Below are 25,965 nucleotides of genomic sequence, written 5' to 3' on the forward strand. Positions count from 1 at the left end.
CCCACCCGCATTGCTTCTTCAAATATGCTCCTCATAGAGGTGTTTGAGAGGGCTCAGGTGTGAGGTGTCAGTAGCCAATACTCCTGGAAGTAAGGGAAATTAATGTATTGGTCCTGGGAGCAGGGGATTGCGGGTGGGGTGGGGGGCAGGCGGAAAGGAAATCTGGGTTTATTACCACAGCATTCACCGCCATCTCAACCACCTCCCCTCCTCTGCCCATTCAGCCTCTCCACGCAGATTATTGCGATTTCTAGACCAATTCACCTTCTCTCTCTGAAAGATCTGTCCTTGTTTTTTGGTAATTTCCACAACTGGGAAAAAGATAAGATTTCTACTAAATCTTTCCCAACCTTCCCAGGGATGAGGCAGACTCTGTTCTACGCTCTTGCATCATACCTCTGTTTACGCATCTACTTCCTCTATGAGAATGAGACCCTCAGGGGGCGGGGAGGATGATGGTTCATTCATTTGAGTATTCTCAGCATCTAGCATTACGGCCAGCTTTTAATTCATACTCTGAATTTTTGGCTGAACATCAGTTTTACTTGTACAGTGAACATATTTTTATTTAAAGATTTATTTCAAGAATGAGCAGGTGGGAGAGGCAGAGGGAGAGAATCCCAAGCAGACTCCCTGGTGAGCCCATCTATCTCATGACCCTGAGATCACTACCTGAGCCAAAACGAAGACAGATGCTTAACTGAGCCATCCAGGTGCCCCTTAAAAAATTTAACACAGGGGCACCTGGGTGGCTCAGTGGGTTAAGCCTCTGCCTTCAGTTCAGGTCATGATCCCAGAGTCCTGGGATGGAGCCCCACATCCAGCTCTCTGCTCAGCGGGGAGCCTGCTTCCTTCCCCCTCGCTCTCTGCCTACTTGTGATCTCTGTCAAATAAATAAATAAAATCTTAAAAAAAAAAAAAAAGTCACATAGCCATGTCCAAATTAACAAACCAGCACTCTGTCAATTCTTGACATCCAGGTTATTTTTACATGCAATTTTGTAGGACTATGAACACATTTTGAAAAATTTCCTCAAAACTGAAAATAGACTGTCAGATTATTCTCCTTAAGAACTGTTATTCAAATTGAAAAAAAAAAAAACTATTATTCAGACTACCATCATCGAATTAGTGTTATTTTCAGAAAGCCTTGCCAGTGTTAAGATTTCGTATTTCACCTCATTTTGCAGGCTTTGAGTCCCTGCAAAATGATCAGGCTGGTCAGACAGTTGAGGTAACAGGAAACTACTTCAGAGAACTGGGGTCAAGGACATTAAAGTGTTAATGAATGCTTTAACTTTCAGGGGTCACCTCAACTTCTTACTACCAAATGCTAAAGATGACCACTAAATAGGCAAATGTGCTATTAAGGGTGGGGAACTGAGTTGTAAATAAACACAGTTAAATAACTAAATGAATGCCCAACTTTTAGGGCAGCCGTGAAAAGATAACATTTTATTAAAAAGACTGAGACCACAACGTGATTAATGAGTCAGAAGGGGTGCCTGGCTGACTCAGACTGGACTTCTAGGTTGAGTTTGAGCCCCACATTGGGTGTGGAGCCTACTTTTAAAAAAGGCAGGGGGTGGGAGGAAGTGAATCTGAATGCTTATTTCTACTTGCGAAACCTTGGGCAAAGTGTTTGGGAGCCTGCTTCGTCATAGAGTTCTATTACTAAACTCCCCCAAGAATAGGAATATTGACAGATAAAGACGGGATCATTTCATGTGTGCCGAAAGGGGGAGAGGAGGTCTGATAAAATACATCACCCATTCCTGAGAAGATGAGCAAACTATAAACAGGAAACTTTGGAAAAGGTTTCTATACATACAAAGCAACAGCAAACATTCCTGATGGAATATGCAGGGTTTCCTTCCTAAAACTGAAACAAGGTGACTTTAATAGGAGACTAGGGTAAGACTCATGCAAGCCAAACCCTCGTTGACCGAAAGGAAAGGATGTACCCTTTTAAAAATTGTTTTTATTAACATATAATGTGTTATTTGCCCCAGGGGTACAGGTCTGTGAATCGTCAAGCTTACACACTTTACAGCACTCACCACCACAGCATATACCCTCCCCAACGTCCATCACCCAACCACCCACGACGTACCCTCTTAAACGCCTACTTGCGCTACGCTTTAGAGTACCTCCCCGAATTCTGCTCCCTAGGTGTCTCAACCTCACCTTAGCCGGTCTGCTCTGACCACCTATCTTCAACAGGTTTTATCAGTCCTAACCAGTGTATTCTAAAGAGCTCGGCAAGGTCCTATAAAAAGACTGCAACACTACAACTGGAGCCAAAACCAAGAGTCAGATGCTCAAGAGACTGTGCCACCCAGGCTCTTTAATAATGGAAACTGAAGGGTACCTGACTAGTCCAGTTGGTAGAAGATGGGACTCATGATCTTGGGGGTTGTGAGTTTAAGCCCCATCTCAGGTGTAGAGCTTGCCAAAACAAACAAACAAACAAACAAACAACCCTGACAGGCTTGTTTTAATATTTACACAGAAATACAGGTAATGATTAAATAGTCAAAGCAGTCAAGATCTGGTCAAATGAATTTAAAAGGCACCATAAGTAATTCAATAGAAACAGTACAAATGGTGCCAGAGTAACCGCACAATCACATGGGTGAAAACAAATTTCATTCCCTACCTCACTGCACACAGAAACCAGAGATGGATGACAGATGTGAAAGCCAAAAATTGCGGCTTTCACAAGAAAACAATACCACCACTACCACTATGCGAGGCTAGGTAGATTTATCGACAGGAAAAGATCCATTAAAAATGTTGGTAAATCAAGACTTGAGATTAAGAATTTCTACTCATCAAGTCGCTATTAGGAAAATGAAAAGCCAGAAGACTAGAAAACCTTTGCAGAACACTAAATAAGGAACTTGTGTGCAAAACAGCCAACCTAATTTAAATGTACGAAGCACTTTCGAAGTCCACTAACGCTGGATAAAGATATGAGAACATGTTCATTACTCACAGAAACAGATTTAACACAAGGTACGACTATACATCCAGAAGCCACAAAAACACTTGTATGCAAATGTTCATAGCAGCTTTATTCATGTTTTCCAAAAATTGGAAACCAATAAAATGTTTAACAGAATGGATAAACACACTATAGTACATTCATATACAATGGCTCCTACTTGGCAAAAGGAATACAGGGTTTAACCTCTCAAAAACCTCATATCCAATGAAAAGCTCTGAGTATATACCTTGATTCAATTAATGTAAAGTTTGAGTGGGGCAGGGTCCCCCGTGGAACCCCACGCTATGGTGAAAAAAATCGGAAAAGTAGTTAGCTAGGGGATGGAAGTAGACTGAGTTGCCGAATTAGACTTTTGTCCCAATATGGCTGTGCACTAAGACATGTATCCACTTTCTGGAACTGTAGTTAAGATTTGCATATTCAACTTTGTAAATCTTCCCTAAAAAAGATGTACGTAGATAGATGGATCTAACAGAGAATAACTGAGGACAGTTTAAGGTAGAATATGAAGATTCAATGTACTATTTTGTTTAAATACTCTCCAAATGAAATGTTTAATTACAAAGCTCATCTATTTTCTCAGGTACTAGCTAATCCCTGCAGAGCTCAGTTTCAAAATCTCTCCCAGTAGAAGGGATCGATTCGAAAGAACAGTTTTACATTTTAACAAGAAAAAAGGAGTTGGGGGGGGTAGAGAAAGCCTCTAGTCTGAAGGTGAGGAGTCAGGAATGGGAGTTATTTGGCCAGAACAATGAAAGTAAGGTCCTTTACCTTTCATAGTCTAATACCACATCTGCGACTCCGAATCTGAGTCACTTAACTGTTCCTGTAAAAGAACCTGGTGTTGACAGTATTATGCTATGTGACAACATTTTACTTTTCTAGGACCCATCCTTTTTCACTCACATCATAAAAAATATTCTCTTATCTGCTTTTTTCTGGGAAAGATCAGAGTATACATTTTTATAATATTCCGACTTTCAGATTATTGTAGACCATGAAACTTAACCAAACTTTTGCCAAATAAATGAGATATGTACTTAACATGGCAAAAAATGATCAAGGTTTTAACTCTGTTCTAGTTAACAGAAATACCGGTGAATGAAATAAAGCGTGTTTACAACTTGTTCCTTCCTGCTGCCACCAGTACGCGTCTATTCCACAATAAAGGCTGAAACACTTTACCTCCAAACTTTTGGTTTAACTCCCAACTCACAAACACACTTTCTTAGTCTTACTACTTATCCTTCCTACTCTTTGATATCCAGTATACATATAGAACCCAGCTATTTCTTTGAAGCTTCAGTTATGAAACCCCTAACAAAAATGCTTCAATCTGAGTAGAAATTATTCTCCCAGGAGCTTAAAGATCTTATGTCTTCATGATTACTCTCCCAAATATTAGAAAATAACCATCAAATATAAATTTCCTCAAATCACAAAAACTAGATGTATTTTTAAAATAGTATATATGACCAAATACTAGACATCAACAGAAAAACTTTCTGAATGTCACTGCACAATGAATTAAACAAACTTTTATTGAAGCTTAAATTGTGGTACAGAAATACATTTCAACTGATTTAAGTCCAACACCATGAAGAGAGAAAAAATGGCACCAAAATTTTCCCTCTTCTATCATACACACTAGGATTAATTTCAATTACTATTTAATCTATAGTTTTAATTTTTCTAGGCTTTATTCCATACAAATTTGTGCAGTTTTTCAACATTAGATAGAAATCTATTAGGAGAAAAAAAATCAGACCTCAAGCCAACAAATGTCATCAAATCTACTGGGACACTGTTCAAGAACAAAATCCACTTTGAGCACTGGTCCTCGAAACAGTACCAAAACATCAGGTACCGTGTGCTAATTACAGAATCAAACTGATCCACTGACTGAAAGTTTCTTCAATGAAACTTCGAATTAACATGCTTAAAATAAAAGTCAAAATTTATGTTCCAACCACTTGATTTCAAACCAAGTAGATTTTATGTTTAGAAACACTAAAAAAAGTGTTTCATTTATAAATACAGAAGGAACAAAAACATCACTGCATCAATCCAGAAAGAATAAAAAAAATTTTGTGAGGACAAGAATATAAAAAATTTAGTCAACTTTGCTGTTTTCTCAGCTGCTTAAATCTTGTATTTGCAAATATAGCTAAAAGATGCCAACTCCTCAAAGCCTGTATTTCTAGTCATTTCCCATTGACCAGTTTGGAATTTTGTCTTATGGATAGCATTCTGCTTCATTGTGTATGTCTGAATAACCTGAACGGTTCTCATTCTGGGAAGTTTCACCTGATGCTATGAAATCATGGTGAAAGCAACACCAGGAAGAGAAACAGTTCAAGTCAGAACACTATCATAATGCATTACAAAGTCCAAGGATTTAAGTCACAAGAGGACAAGGACAGACTCCATTTTCAACCAAAGGTTATGGTATATTATGAATGAAGAGGACTGGAGATAGCCACAAAAGTAAAAGTTAAGGTGAATCATCTGAGCTGACTTATTAAATCCTGTAAATACAACCTTTATTCTTAATTTCTTTGCTAATAAACTTTAAGTGGTACAATTATACACGTACTTACTAGCAAGTTACTGAATGCACGGTACTCCTGAGAAGCTAATCTCATTTAATGGGAACACAGAATGGCATAGTTTCTGGAACAGTTCTGCCAGTATACCCTAATATAAATGGATGTGTCTTCCTTGCTCATCAATAGGTTTATTTCTGTCACTATCTCCCAGAAGAGCCCATGTCAATATAAAAGGAGGCCAAACTCTCTTGACTTCAAAAAGAAAATTAAGCCCAGGGTCCACTCTCCCTTCCCCCTCCCGGGTATAAGATTAGTATAAACCCACAGTGTAACAGTGTATTGCTTTATTGGGGGGGGTGTTTGGGAGGCAAGACACCATGATGAGAACAAAATCAATTAAAGGAAGTACAGGTACAGGAAGCAATAATGTTAAAATAGTAAGACACAAAATGGAAAACTGCAATCATTTTCTTAAGAGGACTTGACTCGTGGAAGATAAACTTTAATCGCTGTTGCAAAAAACATCTGTATGAAATAGAAACCGGTTTCAGTAATATTAGTAGAGAATATGTTCTAGAAAGTGGAGGTAACTGGGTGTAAAATCCTGGCAGCAATTTAATAGAACAGTCCCAGATGATTAGGCTGAGGCCAACACCTAATGAGGACGAAAGCCTTGTCTGTGGGGAATTTTGGATGAGACCTGGAGAAATATTACACTGTGTGTAAACCAAATTGAATTGTTTTCACAAGTGTTGTAAAGTTTCATATAGTAAAAGTTTTTTTCTACATGCACTTCAATTTCACAGCAAGAGTGGCATAGGATACCTAAACACAGAAGAGAGCATTCATGCAAGATATCTAACTCCTTGATATAATAATGCATACAATTCAAAATGATTACACTATCATTACATCTAGGGCTTTCTGTAGCTACAAGGTGGTGGTTATAGAAAGCATGGCCCCCGATATCAATATCTAAAAAGCAGCCACCACCTCCTTCTATGTGTGTTCTCTTTTTGCGTTTTTTCTTCATTTTTATTAATCAACTCTGCTGTTGTTGCTGCTTCTTAGCAAAACTGGTAAAAACAAAATTGTAATCATTGAACATAGCGCTCTGGCAATCAAGACGTTTAAAGCCGTCAATCTTCTGGGGTGAAGAAAGCACTGTGCGACATTTAGAACTCTGGGGAAAAAATTAAATAAAGCATTAGTAGTTTCCAATCTGAACAAATATTTTCAAACAAAACAGTCACTTAGTAAGTATTTAAGACTACTGTCTGAAGAAAAACTGTGGCATCTGAGTATTTTAGCTGTCTCATGGGTGGATGGAGTGAGATATCCTATGTTATCCCCCGACCTGTCCATCTACCTACAGGAAAAACAAGACAGAAGGAACCCATCAACTGGGCTAGATATAAAGTAAGGACCAAGTCTAATCAAAGATACAAAGCATCTCCTCTACCAGTAACCTTAATACTAGTACTTCTAGATATCTTATATATGCTATCTTAGAATACATTTTATAACATGACTATCCTTATTTCCTGAAAGATTTTATTGTCAATAATAAAACAAATTACCTGATTTACAAACAGGGTGGTCACAAATTTTCCTGGCTTGAAGACTTCCACAACTTTCCTGATCAGGTCATCATAGGAGGTCTGACTTAAGTTTGTTTCAAAGCTAACATAAGAAAATTCTGGTTCTGGAGTGATGTGAATAGTCCAATAAGTTCCCTTAAAGAAATAGTTTTATGTTAATAACAGAATGGATACTCTTGAATATTTAATAATTATTAAGAAAAGTATCACTTACATCCGATTTCATTCCATTCATCGAATACCCACAAGGATTGAAAAGTGTGGCATCAATGACAGAACCTGGTATCAGGTCACGAATTCCACTCTCCTGGGAAAGGAAAGAGTGAATTTGAAAATTTGAAATTTGAAAAATGAGAATGAGTTAAAATATGTAGTCCCCAGGAAGGATCCAGAATTATTCTTGAAACTGCTTACACGAGTGACATCCTTTGCAGTAACACCATCTTTCATGTAGAACTGGTCCATAACTGCTGGGTCAAGCTCACTCATCAGAATTTCCAGGGTCTGATCTGGCTGACTGATTACCCGAGTCTCTGGGAAATCCAAAGTATACAAGTACCTATACAGAAGTAAAAAGTAGTTTCTAAAAAGGACAAACGGCAATTTAAAATAAATTCTATAGAGACAAAAAAAAAAAAAAAAAAATCCATAGAACTGTGTCCAACATACCAACAGTCAGAATTCATACGTCCCATACAATATGCTGCTCCATCTGTTGAGGGAGAGAATGGAAAGTAATTTAACAGCTCCATTTGGTAGAATAGCTTTGCCCCCACCCTTCCAATGGTTAGGGTGATAGTGCTTGCCTCCTATCAGAAATGTTATCAGTGAAGCAAAGTGAGTTCATAAGTAGGCAGGTTGCCCTCTGTCATTCCTTAAAAAAACAGTTCACTAGACTATTTATTTTACTGTCATTCAGAGACATACTTCAGCTACTACGTTAGTCTGAGTGCTGAGAAAACTACGGCTCACTCTCCCCTAAAACTCCATTAAGGAAATGGAATTTGATCACCCATTTATCTACATTCCCAAGTAAGTACCAATAATTTTATGTAATACATTCCTTTCATATTTTTGTTCCAAAGCCTCACTCAACACAGTAAATTAACTGGGAGATATTTATACTAAATTATACTCATCACTGACACAGCCTTGTATTAATATCTTATTAGTGGGTAAGAATAGGATAAAAATCGACTTTCTTTTCCATGCCTGTGAGGGAGGAGGGGACGGAAATCTTAGATCCTGCCCATCAGTGGTTTTGTGTGAAGTTAGTAAAATCATCCTAGGTTTTCAGCCACATCTAGAATTTAAGGGTGTTAGTTTAGATAACCTTTAGTTCCCTGACCTTGAAGCTCAAAAAGAAAAGGTCTATAAATAAAAGCTTAGTAAATGGAAGAAAATCTTGCCAATTTGTTTGAAGAGACACTTATGATCTCACTGTGTTTATCATTTTTAAGCCAGCTCAATTCCTGAATAGAATGGCAGGCCAGAGTTTCTTAACATGGACCAGCGTCTTAGCATGAGTGTATGAAGACACTATGCATTGTTCTGGATGAAGGGAACAAAACCACTAAGATATAAATTAGAGCAAGTGGCTAGACAAAGATGAACTCTCCCTCCAGCAAGTGATCATCTTTTCAAAACCAATGACCTGATGTGCATGCACATTCTAAAATTTATAATCTTTACTGTTATTTTTATCTTAATTATAACCCACCATATTTGCATTCACTTGCTTTCACATATATAAAAAGATCTCTGAAAGGACAGACCTTCTAAGGAAACGGGTTTCAATTCTATTTAAACTCACTTGGGAAAATTGCATTAAGAAACTCTATTTCTTCCTGGAAATTCCGGTGTGGGTACCCTTGGTGAGACGGCTTCATGAAATTCTTACGAGAATAAAAGAAGCTCTGAAAAAGACAAATAACTTTATACGTAGGATTCTATCACCTTCCCTAGTCAACAATTTTTTGCACATGTATACAAAAATCAAATCTATAAATACTTCCTCCAATGAAATTTAACTTATTTTCCCTTTAATATGTTTAAAAGGTAAGTGGTCTTTTGCTGGTCAATAAATAAAAAATGAAGGCCACTGCATCGGAGCAAGGTTCCAGACCAGCATCCATGAGAGTGTTACACAGAGCAACTTTAAGCTGCGGAGAAGAATCCCAAGAAAGCATTAAAAATGCAGATCACCACTGTGAGTTTCTGGAAACTAAAGAAATACCAATCTACTCATGATGGTCACAACAACTGTAGAGACAAGGTACATTAATTATTTCTGGAGCAGTTATTTAAGCTCTGAGCTTTTAAATAGGAATGCAAGCAATAATTTGAGAACATGTGTACATTTAGTTTGGAGAGTCAGTGATTACCCACCACAACTAAGCAGTAAATATACAAATTTATTTACTAGGCATATGCGTATCACAGAGCCCTAACGTTTGCCTGGAGGGGAAAAAAAAAAGATGAGGTGTTTGATTACTTACTTGAATTGAATCGAACCCACTGTAATCCCTAGCAAGTTTCAACAGGGGAACCAGTGCTTTCAGCAAGAGGGTGGTACCACATGTCTTCAAAATGAAACGTCTCTTGGAGACAAACATGCTACTCTCACTGCATTTGGAAAAAGTCACAAGGTTATAATGATGTTTATGTATTCCTGAGATGCAATTAATCTATTATTAGATTATTTACAATGTAAAATTTGGCTATTAGTTTTAAATGTGAAGATCTGAAGGAAGCAAAGAAAGGCACTATAGTATTCCCCTCTATGATACAGAACTCCAAATTTAAGGTTGCGGAACCCACAGAAAGGCCTTATTAGGCATAAAACACACTAGTTCATTACACAAACCCTCTTCTACTACTAAACTTTCCTCCTCATCTCACCTATCTTTGCATTATTATTTACTGAAGTCATACTACTTCAGCTTGTAGCACGGACTCTCACAAGTATTTCTGTAAACATTTCATTACTTCTTTTACTAGATAATAAACTCCATGAGGAAAGAAATTTGTTCTTACTCACCATTATATTCCTAGGGCCTGGCAAATCATAAGCTTAGTAATTAACCAGGCACTTTATGCAACCATGTCAAATACCATACCTGCAAGGCCCATTATAATATGTATAAGAAACTAAGGTTTTTACTGGGGTGCCTGGGTGGCTCCATTGGTTAAGTGTCTGCCTTCAGCTCAGGTCATGATCTCAGGGTCCTGGGATGGAGCCCTGCGTGGGGCTCCCTGATTAGCGGGGTGCGTGTGTGTGTGTCGGGGGTCTGCTTCACCCTCTCCCTCTGCCCCCACCCCTTGCTTGGGTACCCCCTTTCACATAAAAAAATAAAACAAGCAAACAAAAAACCCCAATGTTTTTATTGGATAAATTAGCTTTGTACCTATAAACATGTTGAATGGCTTTCTTCTCCTATATACTGCAGACATTTAAACTTAACATTTTGTTTTATACTATTATTTCTCAAAGTAAGGTAAAAATGATTATAGTACTAGGATCCAGAAGAACAATTTGCTATTCCATGCAAAGTATGACTCAGACTGCAATCAGGTCGCTAACACCTGTTTTGGCAGGACTTACCTGAGTACATAAGCTTCCTGCTTGTCAGTTTTTGTCACACTTATGATTGAACATTGCACATCCTTCAGAAGAATGTCCCACTCAGATCTATTATTCAACAACAAAAAAGACGATTAAGTCATAACAGTACTTGCCTACTTGAATAAAAATTGTAAAGCTTTTACCATTTGGTGTTCTAACACAATTTACACCCTGTATTTTATATTTGTTGTCACATTTTTGTTCCAGCTTCTGGATAACATTTAATTTTATTTCAAAAGCCTACCTATATTGACATATCCATCAATTAACAGAGAGCAAACTGGAAGGAAATTTTAAGTTACTTGCAATTTACTAAGAAAAAACAAATGACAAAATGAATAAGCCATGCACAGAGGAAGGAAATTTAAGCCCACAAACCAAGGACAATCATTACCTTTCACCAACAAGCAAGCGAAGAAGTAAGTCAAATGAGTCTTTTTTTTTGTCTATCAAATATTCTTTTGTATTAAAAATCAAGCACAGGGACACCTGGCTGGCTCAGCCAGGAGAGTATGCAACACTATCTCAGGGCTGTGAATTCAAGCTCCATGTTGGGTATAAAGGTAACTTAAAAAAAAAAAATAATAAAATTTAAAGTGGCGGAGGGCTGGGAGGTAGGGGTACCAGGTGGTGGGTATTATGGAGGGCACGGATTGCATGGAGCACTGGGTGTGGTGAAAAAATAATGAATCCTGATTTTCTGAAAATAAATAAATTGGAAAAATAAAATAAAATAAAATAAAATCTTAAAAAAAAAAAAAAAAAAAAACCCCACACACAAACAAAACCCCACAACATAGTACCAGTCAATCCTGCTAGCATTTTGTGCCTGCTTCATCATTTTCTTTCTTTTTCTTTTTTTTTTTAAAAGATTTTATTTATTTATCTGTCAGAATGAGTGAGCACAGGCAGAGGCAGAGGGAGAAGCAGGCTCCCCGCTGAGCAAGGAGCCTGATGTGGAACTCAATCCCGGGATGCTGGGATCATGACCTGAGCCGAAGGCAGCCACTTAACCCACTGAGCCACCCAGGCATCCCACTTCATTATTTTCTAAAAGAAATTATATGACTAATCACAGAAGGCCATAATTCCTATGTTGGGTAAATTGGTTAAATTGAACAGTACTGAGACCTACCTGAAAAAACTTAGGTTAGGCTTGCTAATGATTTCAAGATTTTATTTATTTATTTTAGAGACAGCGCACGCGCAAGTGCACATGAAGGGGGGTGGGTAGGTCAGAGGGAGAAGCAGACTCCCTGATGAGCTAGAAGGAGCACAATGCAGGACTGGTCCTGGTACTCCAGGATCATGACCTGTGCTGAAGGCAGTCACTTAAACCAACTGAGCCACCCAGGTACCCTAGGGCTTGCTAATGATTATAGAGCCTATTTGCCTAAAACTTTACCAAGTTGTTTTTAAAATTTACGTCTATTTTTGGGGTACCTGGGTGGTTCAGTTGGTTAAGCATATGCCTTTGGCTCAGGTTGTAATTCCAGGATCCCGGGATTGAGCCTTACATTCCATTCCCTGCTCAGCAGGGAGCCTGCTTTTCCCTCTCCGGCTCCCCCTGCTTGTGCTGTCAAATAAATAAAATCTAAAAAAAAAAAAATTTAAATTTATTTTTACTTTGAAGAGATGGAAAGTTGGAGGAGAGGGGGGATAAAGAGTGAGAATGATTTCAAGCAGACTCCCCACTGAGTGTGGAGTCCAACATAGGGCTTGATCTCACAACCCTGAGATCATTACCTGAGCCAAAAATCAAGAGTCACACACTTAACTGACTGAATCACCCAAAAGCCCCTGCCAAGCAATTTTTAAGAGAGCTAATAATTAGCTCTCTTTTAAAAAGGTGCCAGCAACTGTTTATGTTAAAGAAAAAGATACACATTTGGGGTACCTGGGTGGCTCAGTTGGTTGGGTGACTGCCTTCAGGTCAGGTCTGATCCTGGAGTTCCAGGATCTAGTCCCACACTGGGCTCCTTGCTCTGCCAGAAGTCGGCTTCTTCCTCTGACCCTCCCCCCTTCTCAGCCTCTCTATCTCATTCTCTCTTAAAGAAATTAATCTTTAAAAGAAAAAAAATACACAATAGAATGGGCCATATCTTGGCAGTTTGTTTCAAAAAATTTTTAAAAGATTTTATTTTATTTATGGAACACAAGCAGGGGGAGTGGGAGAAGAAGCAGGCTTCCTGCCAAGCAGGGAGCCTGATGGGGGGTTTGATCCCAGGACCCCAGAACATGACCTGAGCTGAAGGCAGATGCTTAATGACTGAACCACCCAGGCGCCCTGTTTCGAGTTTTTTAAATTGTGCAGTTTGTTGTTTAGGAAGAAAAAAAGTTACAATTAAGACGCAGTTCTGAGCAACACGAACTGTTATTTTAATCCTCTTATTGTAGGTGGTCATGCAATAGCTTGGTCTTTCCTCTTTCTAAGACTCAAAGTTCACTAATGTATGAACATTTCAGAACCCACTGTATTTCAATTCCACAAATGATATCTTTAATGGAAAAAAAAGGAATAATGGGGCTCTAAAAGAAGCTATTGCTTTTCTGCTTTGTGACTTTTTTTTTTTAAAAGATGCTCTTTATTTATTTGACAGAAAGTGAGATGGAGAGCAAAGCCAGGGAAGCAGGAAAGGGAAAGGGAGAAGCAGGTTCCCGGCTTAGCAGGGAGTATGATGAGGGGGGGCTTGATCCCAGGACCCTGTGATCATAACCTGAGCTGAAGGCAGCCGCTTTAACCGACAGACCCACTCAGGTGGCCAACTTTGTGACATTTCTTGCAATATTTGTCTCTGGGCTTGGTTTCTTTATACGTGCCGGCAATTAAAACCTACTTCACATGACTGGTAAAGATTAAATTACATAATGCATACAAAATTTACCTACCTGATGGAAAGAATTTAAGCACTGGATATGTAGGTAAGTAATAAAATTACAGGGTCTCTCTCTAGAGCTTATCTAATTCAGATTTTACCTAATAACTTCTCACTAGAATTCAGAACTCTTGCAAATATTCACTTCCACCCACTGGAAACGCTACCTCCTCAGTTATATTCACTATTCATGCAGACTCCTTCACCCCGTTTTAACTGACATACATCACTCTAAGCTTAAGGTACACAGCACAATTGTTTGACTTACACATTTGTGAAATGATTACCACAGGAAGTTTACTTAGGATCCTTCATCATACATCTACAATAAAAAAAGAAAGCAAAGGGGAGCCTGGGTGGCTCAGGGGGTTAAAGCCTCTGCCTTCGGCTTAGGTCATGATCCCAAGGTCCTGGGACAGAGCCCTGCATCCAGCCCAGCCCCGCATCGGGCTCTCTGCTTCATCAGGAAGCCTGCTTCTTGCCCCCCTGCCTACTTGTGATCTCTGTCAAATAAATAAATAAATAAAATCTTAAAAAAAAAAAAAAAAAAAAAGCAAGCAAGCAATAAAAGAAAACCTTCCCACTATGAGAACTCTTGAGATTTTATTCTCTTAACTTTCACTCATACAGCAGTGTTAACAATAGTATATTAAGGGACGCCTGGGTGGCGCAGTTGGTTGGACGACTGCCTTCGGCTCAGGGCGTGATCCTGGAGTCCCGGGATCGAGTCCCACATCAGGCTCCCAGCTCCATGGGGAGTCTGCTTCGCTCTCTGACCTTCTCCTCGCTCATGCTCTCTCTCACTGTCTCTCTCAAATAAATAAATAAAATCTTTAAAAAAAAAATAGTATATTAAGACTTTTAGTAATGCTCTGTAACTTTTTTGAACTTTTCCTCTGGATTTAAAAGCTGTTTTGCTTTTTCATTTGCTTTGGTTTTCTATGCATTAATTTATCTTCAGATGTTCCCCCAACTGTTTCCTTTCAACATTTCTTTTGAGTGATTTTTGGCCAAGATTAGGATACTAAGACTTAGCTAGTCAGAAAGTCTATACGCATGGACAGGGCTTGTTTACTGTGGGCCTCTATACAGGGTACTGGGGAACTCCCTCCTTATCACTATCTTTTTTTTTTTTTTTAAAGTTATTTCCTGGGCAGATCAGATTATCCAAACATTCCATTCTCTTGCCTAGAGAACATTTAGATTTCTGGTAGGCAAAAGAGGGTAAAGAGCTAAGGACCTCATTCATCAGAAGCTTTTATTCTTTGTTTTCAGTATAGTCACTCTACCCTTCAACACTACCTGGTCCCCTCACTTCAGAGAGATCTTTTTGTACTCCCAAAGAATAAATTATTATCTAATGTTCAGTTCTCTTGGCATCCCCCTTTTCATCTGACTCAGACAAATTTTATAATATAAAGACAATTAGAAGAACAGCTGAAATACACAACACACACACTGGTGAATATACAGGTAACTACCTCTATCCCCATTTTCTGTATTTCAGTCACATGGGGCTTTTCCACCAACTGTTTTCTCCCTAGAAACAGGGCACTATAAATTTATTCACCCAAATTAAGCCAAACAAGAGTGAAAGAAACAACTCATATACTTTGTTCTGGGTACTGCTGGAATGGATTTCACCCTACCTACAACCTGTCCTCAGCACCCTTCTTCTAGCTCAAGTCACCTCACTATTCCCACCAAGGATCTTTTCATGAAAAGATTTTAATACTCAGCTCACCAAAGCATTTTATTTGTGTAGCTATTTTGGTATTCATGCAAATCCCACAAAAGTCATTCCATGTAGATAGGGAGTTTGTGTTTTATTGTTTTTATCTGCAGTGCCTAGCCTAGTTCAAAAGAGGCCCTCAAATAAGTATTTGCTGAATCTGGCAATAATTATTCTGATTAAATCTTACGGACATTTGGGAAATAACGAACAGCATTAAAACTTTTGTTTTTTGTTATTTTTAAAAGTAATCTCTGGGGCTTGCACCCACAACCAAGATCAAAAGTTGCATGCTCTGACCGAGCCAGTCAGGCGCCCCAGACAGCCTTAAAATTTTTAAATCTAAAATTGTTACATGTTCCTTTACTGTTTGGGACCTGTGGGACTGACTATTTGCTGCCCCCAATCTTTTTGCCGTGTTCAAAATGTTCAGAATGGATAATTCCTACTGATCTTCAAGTTCACTCACTCGTCTGTCATCTCCAGTCTACTAGAGCCTGCCCAGGAAACTTTTTATTTCAGTAGTTATTTTCCGGTTCCATCTTCTATTTCTCTAAGACTTTGTCTTTTCCTTTTAAGAGTGTTCACTCTTCTTATAGAATGGTTATGGACAGCTGTTTGTAAAGCTTTACCTACAATCAACTTGAGGTTGTCTTTTTCCTTTGAGGGATGCTGAAAACTTCTCATTCACAAATTGAGCAATTTATGATTGCATCCTGAACATTTTGATCATGTTATATAATTTTAAATTTTGTTTAAATCCTGAGGAGCATGTTGATTTTTAAAAGTTTTAGCAGGCAGTTGGAATGCTTAAGTTCAGTCTTCAAGTTTTTTATCCAGCTTCTCTGGGTTATGTTATGGTTCCAGTTTAGTTATGAAAGCCATTGCCATGGTGTTCAGATCTGTCCTGCTTTTGTGTCACCCACTGGCCAGACTGGGACTGCAAGGTGATCTATCAGTTTTCAAAAGCTTTTGTTATACTGTTTATGACCCGATCTATACAGGAGCAGCTCAGTGGTGTTTATATAAATCTTTATGGGATCACTTACTTCACCTCTCTCCTTCCCATAATCTTGCTGACAATTTCTGGTTTGGGGTGGAGGGCCCGATTCTTGGGTCCTCTGGCTAGAAACCCAAGGCTTTAGTTTGTCTATCTGCAGTAGGCTGCCTGTAACTATCTGTAACTTGGGCTACAAAAAGGGAAAAGAGCAGTAGGAATATCCATGATGCTCTTCACTCTTGGGACCACAGTGCCTCTGGTCAAAAAGCGGTTCCCCCTCCTACACCCAGAGTGTTAGTTAGGCATCTGTCTGGCCACCACAACTGTTACAGGGCTGCCTGTGCAGTGGGCAGAACACACACACACACACACACACACAGCAAAACAATAAGTGGCTCAGTGGGTTAAGCCGCTGCCTTCGGCTCAGGTCATGATCTCAGGGTCCTGGGATCGAGTCCCGCACCGGGCTCTCTGCTCAGCGGGGAGCCTGCTTCCTCCTCTCTCTCTGCCTACTTGTAATCTCTCTGTCAAATAAATAAATAAAATCTTAAAAAAAAAAAAATTTGTTTAAAAAAACATAAAAGGGATTTTCCCTACTCTCTCTGACCCAAAGGAGCCAGCCCCCTTTCCTTCTCTGCAGACCAGAAAAAGAGGACCTCTCCTGGAACCACTTTTGTCTGAAACTAGTGTGCAGTTAACTAGCTTCTGGCAGCTTTTCAGACGACCCCAAGAGATAACCAGAGGGGACGGGAGGGAGCGGGGGTGGGGTGGGAAAGAAATAGGAAATCAGTTGTTTCAGTGGCATTTTGAGTTATGGTTTCCTTCAATTCACCTGCCAACATTTACTTTACAAAGTCCTCAGCTGTCCCATGCATTCTGCCCAAGGTTTCTAGTAAATCCAAGAGACAGCAGTGTGCTGAGTGTGCTTATTCCATCTTGAGGGAAACCAAAATGCTCCTGCACTCATTTACCATTAGTTAATAAATTTTGCAACCAAACTCTTCCTCATCTTAAAATCAATCAATTAATCAATCAATCAATCCTCGGGGCACCTGGGCGGCTCAGTGGGTTAAGCCTCTGCCTTCAGCTCAGGTCATGATCTCAGGGTCCTGGGATCAAGCCCCATGTTGGGCTCTCTGCTCAGCAGGGAGCCTGCTTCCCTCCCTCTCTTTGCCTGTCTCTCTGCCTACTTGTGATCTCTCTCTCTCTCTCTCCCTCTGTCAAATAAATAACTAAATAAAATCTTAAAAAAAAAATCCTCTAGTAATTTTTTTCCGAAGTCACAGTATTAAAGAATGCAGCTGCTTTAAAACACCTTAAAACATAGCTAAATGATCAACCAAAAAGACAGCACCAGGAGAACCAATAGGCTGGAAAAAAGAATAAATCCAGTGGCAAGATGTGAGAGAAAATCGAAAAAGCCAATACAATGCTATACATGTATATAAAGAGAAAGTTGAAAAACCAACATCAAAAACAGCAGAGAATTTCAGATTATTTTATCACTTTTTTTTCCCCCAGGAAAATAAGCCTCCTTTTGCAAATAAAGCTTTACGGGATCATAGCGACACCCAAATCATGGTTAAGTATCCCCCTCTCCAAAATAGGATGCTCTTTACCACCAACAGTACGTGGACTGAAAAATACTAGGTCACCATGCCAGAAAGCAAAACATTAACAGTATAGTGTATTTGAAGTTTTCTTAAAAGAATCTGTGGTTTAATAAAAACATAGTTAAGCTGAAACATTTACAAGGGAAAAGATACAACTAAGATGACAGACTTCTAGGTCATGTGATTCAACAAAACCCAAAATGGACAAATGACCTTCAATAAAGGTGCCACAAGTACAAAACTGGGGGGAGGTAGGGAGCCACTGAACAGTGGTAAGAAAAATGGATGTCTACACAAAAGAATGAGGTTTATCCTCTCCTTACACCATCTACAAAAAATAATTAATACATTAAAGACCAAAATTAAGACCGACCTAGGACAGAGGGGAAAGCTTCAGGACACTGATCTGGCAATGCTTTCTGGGATAGGACACAAAAAAGCACAGCCAAAAGGACAAAAGCAAACAAAAGGGACTACTCTACACCAAACTTAACTTTTGCACATCACAGGAAAGTACTAAAAGGCGAAAATACTTGTAAATCATATAGGTGATAAAAGGTAAATATCCAGAATATTTAAGGAACTTCCCCAAGAGCAAAAACAAATAACTCAATAGGGCACATGGCTAGTTAAGTAGGTGGGAGTGTGGGACTCTTAAAATGGGGTTGTGAGTTTGAGCCCCACGTTGTTTACAGAGGTTACTTAAAAATCTTAAAATAAGTAACTAAATAAACCCACCCCATTAAAAAACTGACAAAGGACTTGAACAGTTTTCTAAAAACAGCCAACAAGCATATGGAAAGATGCTCAACATCACATAGTTAAGAGAAATGCCAATCAAAACCATGAAATAACACCTCACATCCATTAGAATGTCTACTATTAAAAATACAAGTTTTGGCAAAGATGTGGAGAAATCTTAACATCTGTGCATCACTGGTGAAAGTATCAAACAGTAAAGCCATTACAGAAAACAGTATGGACGTTCCTCAAAACCTTGAAGATAGAATTTCCATATGACCGATCCAGCAATTCCATTTTGGGTACACATCCAAAAGAATTCAAAACAAGGTCTGGAAGAGGTATTTGTACACCTGTGTTGTTGTTCACAACTGTCAGGAGATGGAAGCAACCTAAATGTCTACCAAAGGATTAATAGATAAATAAAATATTATATATACATACAACATGGATGAATCTTGAGAACCTTCAAATAAGCTACATGAAATAAGCCAGTCATGGAAGGACAAATACTGACTGTATGATTCCATTTATGAAGTACTCACACTCCTATGAAGTATCTAATTAAGCAGTCAAAATCCTAAAGGAAGATGGTCGCCAAGGACTCAGGGAAGAGGAAAGGGGCAATTAATGGGTCTAATTTCAGTTTTGTAAGATGAAAAAGTTCTAGAGACCTGTTGCACAGCATGTGACTATACTTAGAATACTATTCACTTAAAAATGGTTAAAAATGTTAGTCTTTTTTTTTTTTTAAAAAGGATTTTATTTATTTATTTGAGCGTGCACATACAAGCAGGGTGAGCAGCCGGCAGGAGAAGCAGGCTGCTTGTGGGATCACACAACGCCAGGATCATGATCAACTGAGCCACCCAGGAGTTACAGTGTTCAGATTCTTTCAAATCACAGTTTTACAAAGTAAATGTCTATGGGAACAATGCTGCTGGCAGGTGGAAGAAATCCGTCAGAGTAATCACTCTCATCACCTGATGAGCTGAATCCTTGGTAGAACATACCAGTAGGTCAGTAGGTCACATCCAGTAGGTCAGACATGCTGCAAATGCTGCCCATAAATTTGCATTTAAAAGGCTTCCATGGGAATAAAAACTGCTGGTTTGAGGGTTACCAAGTAATTTACCCAAAAGTCACACAACTACATGAAGTTTACATGAGCTGTGACCTTAGGTTAACAGCCTGATCTGTCTGTTTTAGAGACTTTTCCCTTACCACACTACATTCGTATCTTACCCAAAATATTAGTCTTTGTTTGGGTCAACAGCATCCTAAAATAGGACATCATTCTTCAGCAAAGCCTAGACTGACCAGAAGTTAAATTCTGAGTATATACCTTTCCCTGAATTAGGGCAGTTCAGATATCCAGAAAAATACCTTCCCCTTTTGTTCAAAGAAATCAACTGAAAATACCCTGCTAATTTTAATTCCAGTATTAAATTCTCTATCTCAAGCTTTAAAATTCTAGTCACTATTAGTATGAACACTGCTACATTCAGTTGATTATTACTTTCAATGCATACTTCTTTAAAATGAGTGCTTTGGGATAGCAGTTCAAACTTTTTTGAAACTTTTGTTAAGAAGGGGAAGGTAAATTCAATATGAAGATTTCTAACTTCAAAACATTTACAAAAAAACCCATTTACACTAAAAGGTGTCTTGGCAATAGGTTGTAAATTTCTTCAATGTAAAATCACTGATATCTGCAATGATGTGGTTAAGCAAGGCAGGAGTTCTGGGAAAGTTAATGTTGAAGTGTAAATTACAATCTTTCCAACTGCCCCCAATCCTTTACTAAAAATTAAATTTTAGCTCACAAAACTTGCAGGAGAAAAAGAGCCAAAACATCCTACTAATCCTAAATGTCTTTTCCAACATGAACACTATAGATTCCAGTTTTTATGGTTTCACAGTAAGTGTGCTAATAATACACCTCTAACCTTCCCACAGTTAATATTTATTCTCTTCACCTCCACTACAATTTCCCATCTGAATGCACGTCATTACTATGAATAGTCTCTCAAGAGTTACGAATTCAAAAGCAAAAATCTTTCTTCTCAGGAAAATGTCTTATTTTCTAACAGACTTCCTCCCCATAGCTGCCATTTCCTATAACATAAAAGGCTTTTGTTTGGTCCAACAACCCTAAGACTTTTTAATATATGACCACTGATTTCTGTTCACGTCCCTTTGAAATCTGAAAAATTGCAGGTTAAACCTAATGTACTACCCCTTCCTTTCACATTCAAATTCAAGTAATATGTGAAATAATTTTGGAACATTATATCATCTTTTCCTTTATTCATATGGATACACTGGACTGCAGATTCTTCTTCTACATACTGCTAACCAGTATTCTTCAACCTGAGCCACAGAAGATTTTCCATTTTTAAAATTTATTTTTATTTTTTAGAGCCTGCTGTGGGCTTATCTCACAACCCAAGAACAAGAAGGGGCATCTGGGTGGCTTGGTTGGTTAAGTGAATGACTCTCGATTTCAGCTCAGGATTTCAGGGTTGTAAGATCAGGCCTGCATTGGGCTCCACGCTAAGCATGGAGCCTGCTTCATATTCTTTCTCCCCAAGGTCCCTGGGTGGCTCAGTGGGTTAAGCATTGGACTTCAGTTCAGGTCCTGGTCTCATGGTCCTGGGGATTGAGCCCTGCATTGTGCTCTGTACTGGGGGGGGGGGGGTCCGCCTTCCCTCTCCCTCTTACCCAAATAAATAAAATTAAACCCTAAAAAAAAAACCAACAAAAAAAATCTCCCTCTGTCCCTTCTCGTACTCTCTCGAAACAACAAAAACAACTATATAATGTACACTTTGTCTCCTCTGAGAAGTTAGTAAAAAAGATTCTCAGTGTTCTGTAATTTGTTCAGATTACAAGTAAGGTAAATTCCACTAAATGGCCTACAGGAGAGTAGGAAACGTTTAACAGAGAAGTTCCAGATCGACTTAGGAGTTAAAGCTTGGAAAGATGAGCCAATTTTGCTTCAAGGGCACTGTATTCCCTCGTACTGCATTAAAAATAAAATTCCAGATGGAGTGCAGATCTAAATATGAAAAGCAAAACGAAATTTAGGAGGAAAAAAGAACATGTTCATTAATCTAAAATGAGCAAAGGTATCTTAAATAGGATGCAAAACTGCTAACCAGAGGTAGTTGGCTGGCTCAGTTGGTAGAGCAGGAGACTCTTGATCAAGTAAGTTCAAGCCCTATGCTGCCTATATAGGTTACTTAAAAAAATTAAAAAACAAAACAAAAACAAAACAAAAAAACCGAAACAACAACAACAAAAAACATAAAAACCCTGCTAACCATTAAAGGGAATACACTGCTAAATTGGATTACGTTAAAACTATGCAATTCTGGGGTGCTCAGATGGTTAAGCCTCTGCCTTCAGCTCGGGTCACTATCCCTGGGTCCCAGAATCAAGGTCCATTTCAGGCTCTCTGCTCAGTGGTGAGTTCGTTTCTCCCTCACTGCCCCTCACCACTGCTCATGTTCTCTCTCAAACACCTAAGTAAAATCTTAACCCCCCTCAAACAAAACAAAACCTATGTGCTTCTGTTTCTAAAGATATGACTAACAGAGTGAAAGGGGAAGCCACTGAGGGTGAAAGATATCTGTAATACACATATTAGAATTAATCCACAATATATTAAGAACTCCTACAAACTGCAAAGGCATTAAAACAAAACAAAACATGGGGCGCCTGGGTGGCTCAGTGGGTTAAAGCCTCTGCCTTCGGCTCAGGTCATGATCCTGGGTTACTGGGATCAAGCCCCGCATCGGGCTCTCTGCTCAGCGGGGAGCCTGCTTCTCCTTCTCTCTCTGCCTGCCTCTCTGCCTACTTGTGATCTGTGTCTGTCATATAAATAAATAAAATCTTAAAAAAAAAAAAAAAAAGAACAAAACAAAAACCAGGCAGCATTTCACAAAAGATACCCAAATGGCGAATAAAGATATGAAAGGATGCTCAACTCTATTAGACCGATGGGAAGTATATACTATTATACACCACAATAGCTAAAATTAGATAATACCAGGGTGCCTGGGTGGCTCAGTGGGTTAAAGCCTCTGCCTTCGGCTCAGGTCATGATCTCAGGGTCCTGGGATTGAGCCCCATGCCAGGCTCTTTACTCAGCCAGGAGTCCACTTCACTCTCTCCTGAACCACCCCCCCATCGCCTTCCGCACCCCGCTTTCTCTCTCTCGTAAATAAAATCTAAAAAAAAAAAAAAAAAAAAAGTGTGGGGAGTGGGGGCAGATGGTCTTTAAAGGCAAACCAAAAAACTGCCCCCCAAAGATGATAGTAATAGAGTAGTTACCATGTGTCAGTTTCTTAAATATTGTACTTATATTAACCCACTTAATCCTTACAGAAGACCATACAAAGAGAGGTACGCCATTATTATCTTCATTTTAGAAATGAGGGGACATCAAACAGCTAGTTATTAAATGCTGTCTGAATTAAAACTTATATTATATAGCAATGTACTTAACCATTTCATTATGCTTTACTTACTAGATTATAATCCTCCTCTGCGCCCTGCAACTCCCAACTCAAGAGACTAGAGGCCAATGATCCCTCTGGCCAGGCCGTTAATTTTAGATTTAGCATCTACTATTTGTCAAGTTATTTTTTACCTCTTGTAAATAACCTAACCTGTACCTCCTTGCTTGACAGTTCACAAAGTTGCTACCAAGGATGCCAATGGACTTCAGCTAATCTGGAACAGATTTTTCAGTTCTTACTTGCTTTATCTTCAACAGCTGAAATGTGATGTAAACTCTCAAATCTGACTTAACGAATATTTGATGTCTCTAAGACGTTGTGGCACTAAATCACAAACAAAACAATATTCTGTCTTTTAAGGTTTAACTTTTGCCGTCATTTTAAAAGCCACATTGAGGAAGCAAAACAATTTCAGCTGCCGAAAGTACAAAGGAAAAGTGGTTCTCAAACCTTTAAAGAAAACACGCTACCCTTTTATAAGCCTTCCTCCCTGCTCCTTGACTCCGAATTTAACCAGAAAAGCCCAAGCTTAAATTCTGACATTTTTGTCCAAGCACTTGGAGGACACTTGGAGGAAAAACCCTCTTTATTAAGAATGCAAGCTTACAAATTTAAAGCTTCCAAATATTTGAAGAGCCAGAGCAAAACAGTTTATTATATATCTTATAAGACTTACGCACTAGTTAAGTCTTCTTCGTTGACAGGATTAATCACAATTGTTTAATCAGACGCAAAACACCACCACCACCACCCGCGAATTCTCCCCTTTGTGAAATGGAGGAAATACTAAGCTTCCCCGTTTTTTAAGTTAACTGCTTCCTATAATATTAAGTGTTTAAAGCCCAGCCTGGCACGTAGTAAAGGGCTACGTTAGACATTTTACGCGTCGCACAAAGCCTGAAAAATGAGCCCTGTCACATTTTAGCAAACAAGACGCTTTCCAGCAGGAGAATCCCTCAAGACAGACTGCCTTAAAAGTCCCGGCAGCACGTGTCCGCCTGGATTCCCTTCTCCAGTTGCTTTTTGTCAGGGACGGCGGCAAGCGCAGCTTACATTCCTGAAACGCCCATTGGCCCACACCCTGGGGCCAGGCTCTTGCTCGGGCCCAGGAGCTCATTGGTCGTCGCCTCAATGAGGCAGCCGCGCCGGTTCCTCCGCGACACCGCCACACTCGCCGCACTTGTGCGCGGAAAGGCAAGCGGTGGATAGCGGGGTGAGCGCCGCGACGAAAGGCCCAGCACCTTCGCAACCGGCTGCGCTTTTATCTGCGCTCGGCTTTCAACAAACCACCAGAAGACCTCTCCTCTTCTGTGCGATCAGCCAAGTTCTCTCGCGTGACCGCCCGGGTGGGAGGCCGGGGCCCCAGATTCCTTTGCAGGCGTAGGCACTAAAGGTATTATGTCCTGGCTCAGACGGGCCTCTAGCCCGTAAATGCAGTCAAACCTTCCAGCACCCCGCACCTCGCCCGGAACCCGCCAACGCGGTTAACAGGTTACACATCCAAGGTCAAGAGTCTCCGGGGCAAGCCTCAGTGGGCTCCGCGGCCGTCTCCCGGGGCCACCCAGAAAAGGATTTGGTGCAGAGCACGTTAGGGCGGCGGTGGGGCCCAGCCACTGCGACACTGCTCCCGCCCAATCCCCTCCGCCCGGGCGCCACATGCTGCCAGCGCGGACAGCGGGAGGGAGGGAGGCCTGCGCGCCAGACCCTCGGTCCGAGAGCGGGGGAGCCCCCTCCTCCCGCAGCACGAGGGGAGAACCAGCCCGGCTTCGGACTCCCTCCCTCCCTCCTCGCTCCCCGACACGGGCACGCCCAAATTAGCGCCTGACTAAGCCCGCCGAGCCACACCTGCCGGGAGGCAGCCCGCGCCGCCCCAAGACGTCCCCAACCGGGGCCCCGGACCGCCAACTCCCGAGGGGAAAGCCCGACGGCGCGGGCCCACAAACCACCCGGAGCGGCGCCGCCCGCCGCCCCGCACGCCGCGCGGGGGACGTTACCTGAGCACGCGGCGCGCCGGCCTCCTCCCCTCCCCCCGGGCAGCGCCCGGCTCAGCAACGGCGACGGGAGGAGCCGGCTCGTGCCCCGCGTGGACGCGGCCGCCCCCCCCCCAACATCGCAGCCCCACCAGAGCCACCGAAACGAGCCCCACCCGGGGACGTGCCCCCACCTGAAGGCTGCGGGCACTCGGCCCCCGCCCCCCCCCCCCCCGCCCGCGGCTGATGCCTTCGAGGCGACGACAGCCCCCAGCACCCACCTGGGGATGGTGCGAAGATCTCCAGATCCTTGGTTTGCGTCGGGCTGCTGCCTGGAGAACCAAACCTCCAGAAGCTTCTCGGTCCCTTCGAAAAAATGTGCAGCTTCCATCACCGTGAGACTAGCGAACAACCAACAACCACAGAAAATCAACTAAATTAAATCTCTTCTCCCGCCGCTGCCGCCGCCGCTGCGGATTGTTCCAGCTGTGTTACTAAAGTTCAGGTTCCTTTTTTTTTTTTGCTATAATTTTATATTAACTTTTTTTTTAAAAAAAAGGATTAATAAAATTTTCCCGGCTTTTTTTGTGAGCGAAAGTTGAACGTGAGTCTGTTGGAAATAGAGGCAGATACAGTTCAGTCTCTTGTAGTCCGCTGTTTCCCCGTTAGAGAGAGTAGAGCGAGCGCTAGCTAATGTCGCCGGCCATACTGTGGAAGCGAGA

At 40.5% G+C, this 25,965-nt stretch overlaps 1 protein-coding gene across 1 annotated transcript; it reads right to left on the reverse strand.

The window, feature by feature from the left end:
* Positions 1 to 4,533: 4,533 nt before the first annotated feature.
* On the reverse strand, positions 4,534 to 25,965 carry AMD1 (adenosylmethionine decarboxylase 1). Its single transcript, XM_044244397.1, has 9 exons — positions 25,525 to 25,965; positions 10,765 to 10,851; positions 9,659 to 9,785; positions 8,974 to 9,076; positions 7,830 to 7,872; positions 7,575 to 7,719; positions 7,375 to 7,467; positions 7,140 to 7,295; positions 4,534 to 6,742 (listed from the first exon to the last, which is right to left on the reverse strand). The coding sequence occupies exons 1-9, from the start codon at positions 25,632 to 25,634 to the stop codon at positions 6,602 to 6,604; spliced, it is 1,005 nt and encodes a 334-aa protein (XP_044100332.1). The 5' UTR covers positions 25,635 to 25,965; the 3' UTR covers positions 4,534 to 6,601.

This window comes from Neovison vison, chromosome 1, assembly GCF_020171115.1.
Source record: "Neovison vison isolate M4711 chromosome 1, ASM_NN_V1, whole genome shotgun sequence".
NCBI lineage: Eukaryota > Metazoa > Chordata > Mammalia > Carnivora > Mustelidae > Neogale > Neogale vison.

Excerpts from the sequence above, each read along its gene's own strand:
- AMD1 (XM_044244397.1), bottom strand. The coding sequence starts at position 25,634 with ATGGAAGCTGCACATTTTTTCGAAGGGACCGAGAAGCTTCTGGAGGTT. Across the intron at positions 10,852-25,524 it reads GATCTTCGCACCATCCCCAG|ATCTGAGTGGGACATTCTTC; the intron begins GTGGGTGCTGGG and ends GTTGAATAATAG. Across the intron at positions 7,296-7,374 it reads TGAATGGAATGAAATCGGAT|GGAACTTATTGGACTATTCA; the intron begins GTAAGTGATACT and ends TATTTCTTTAAG.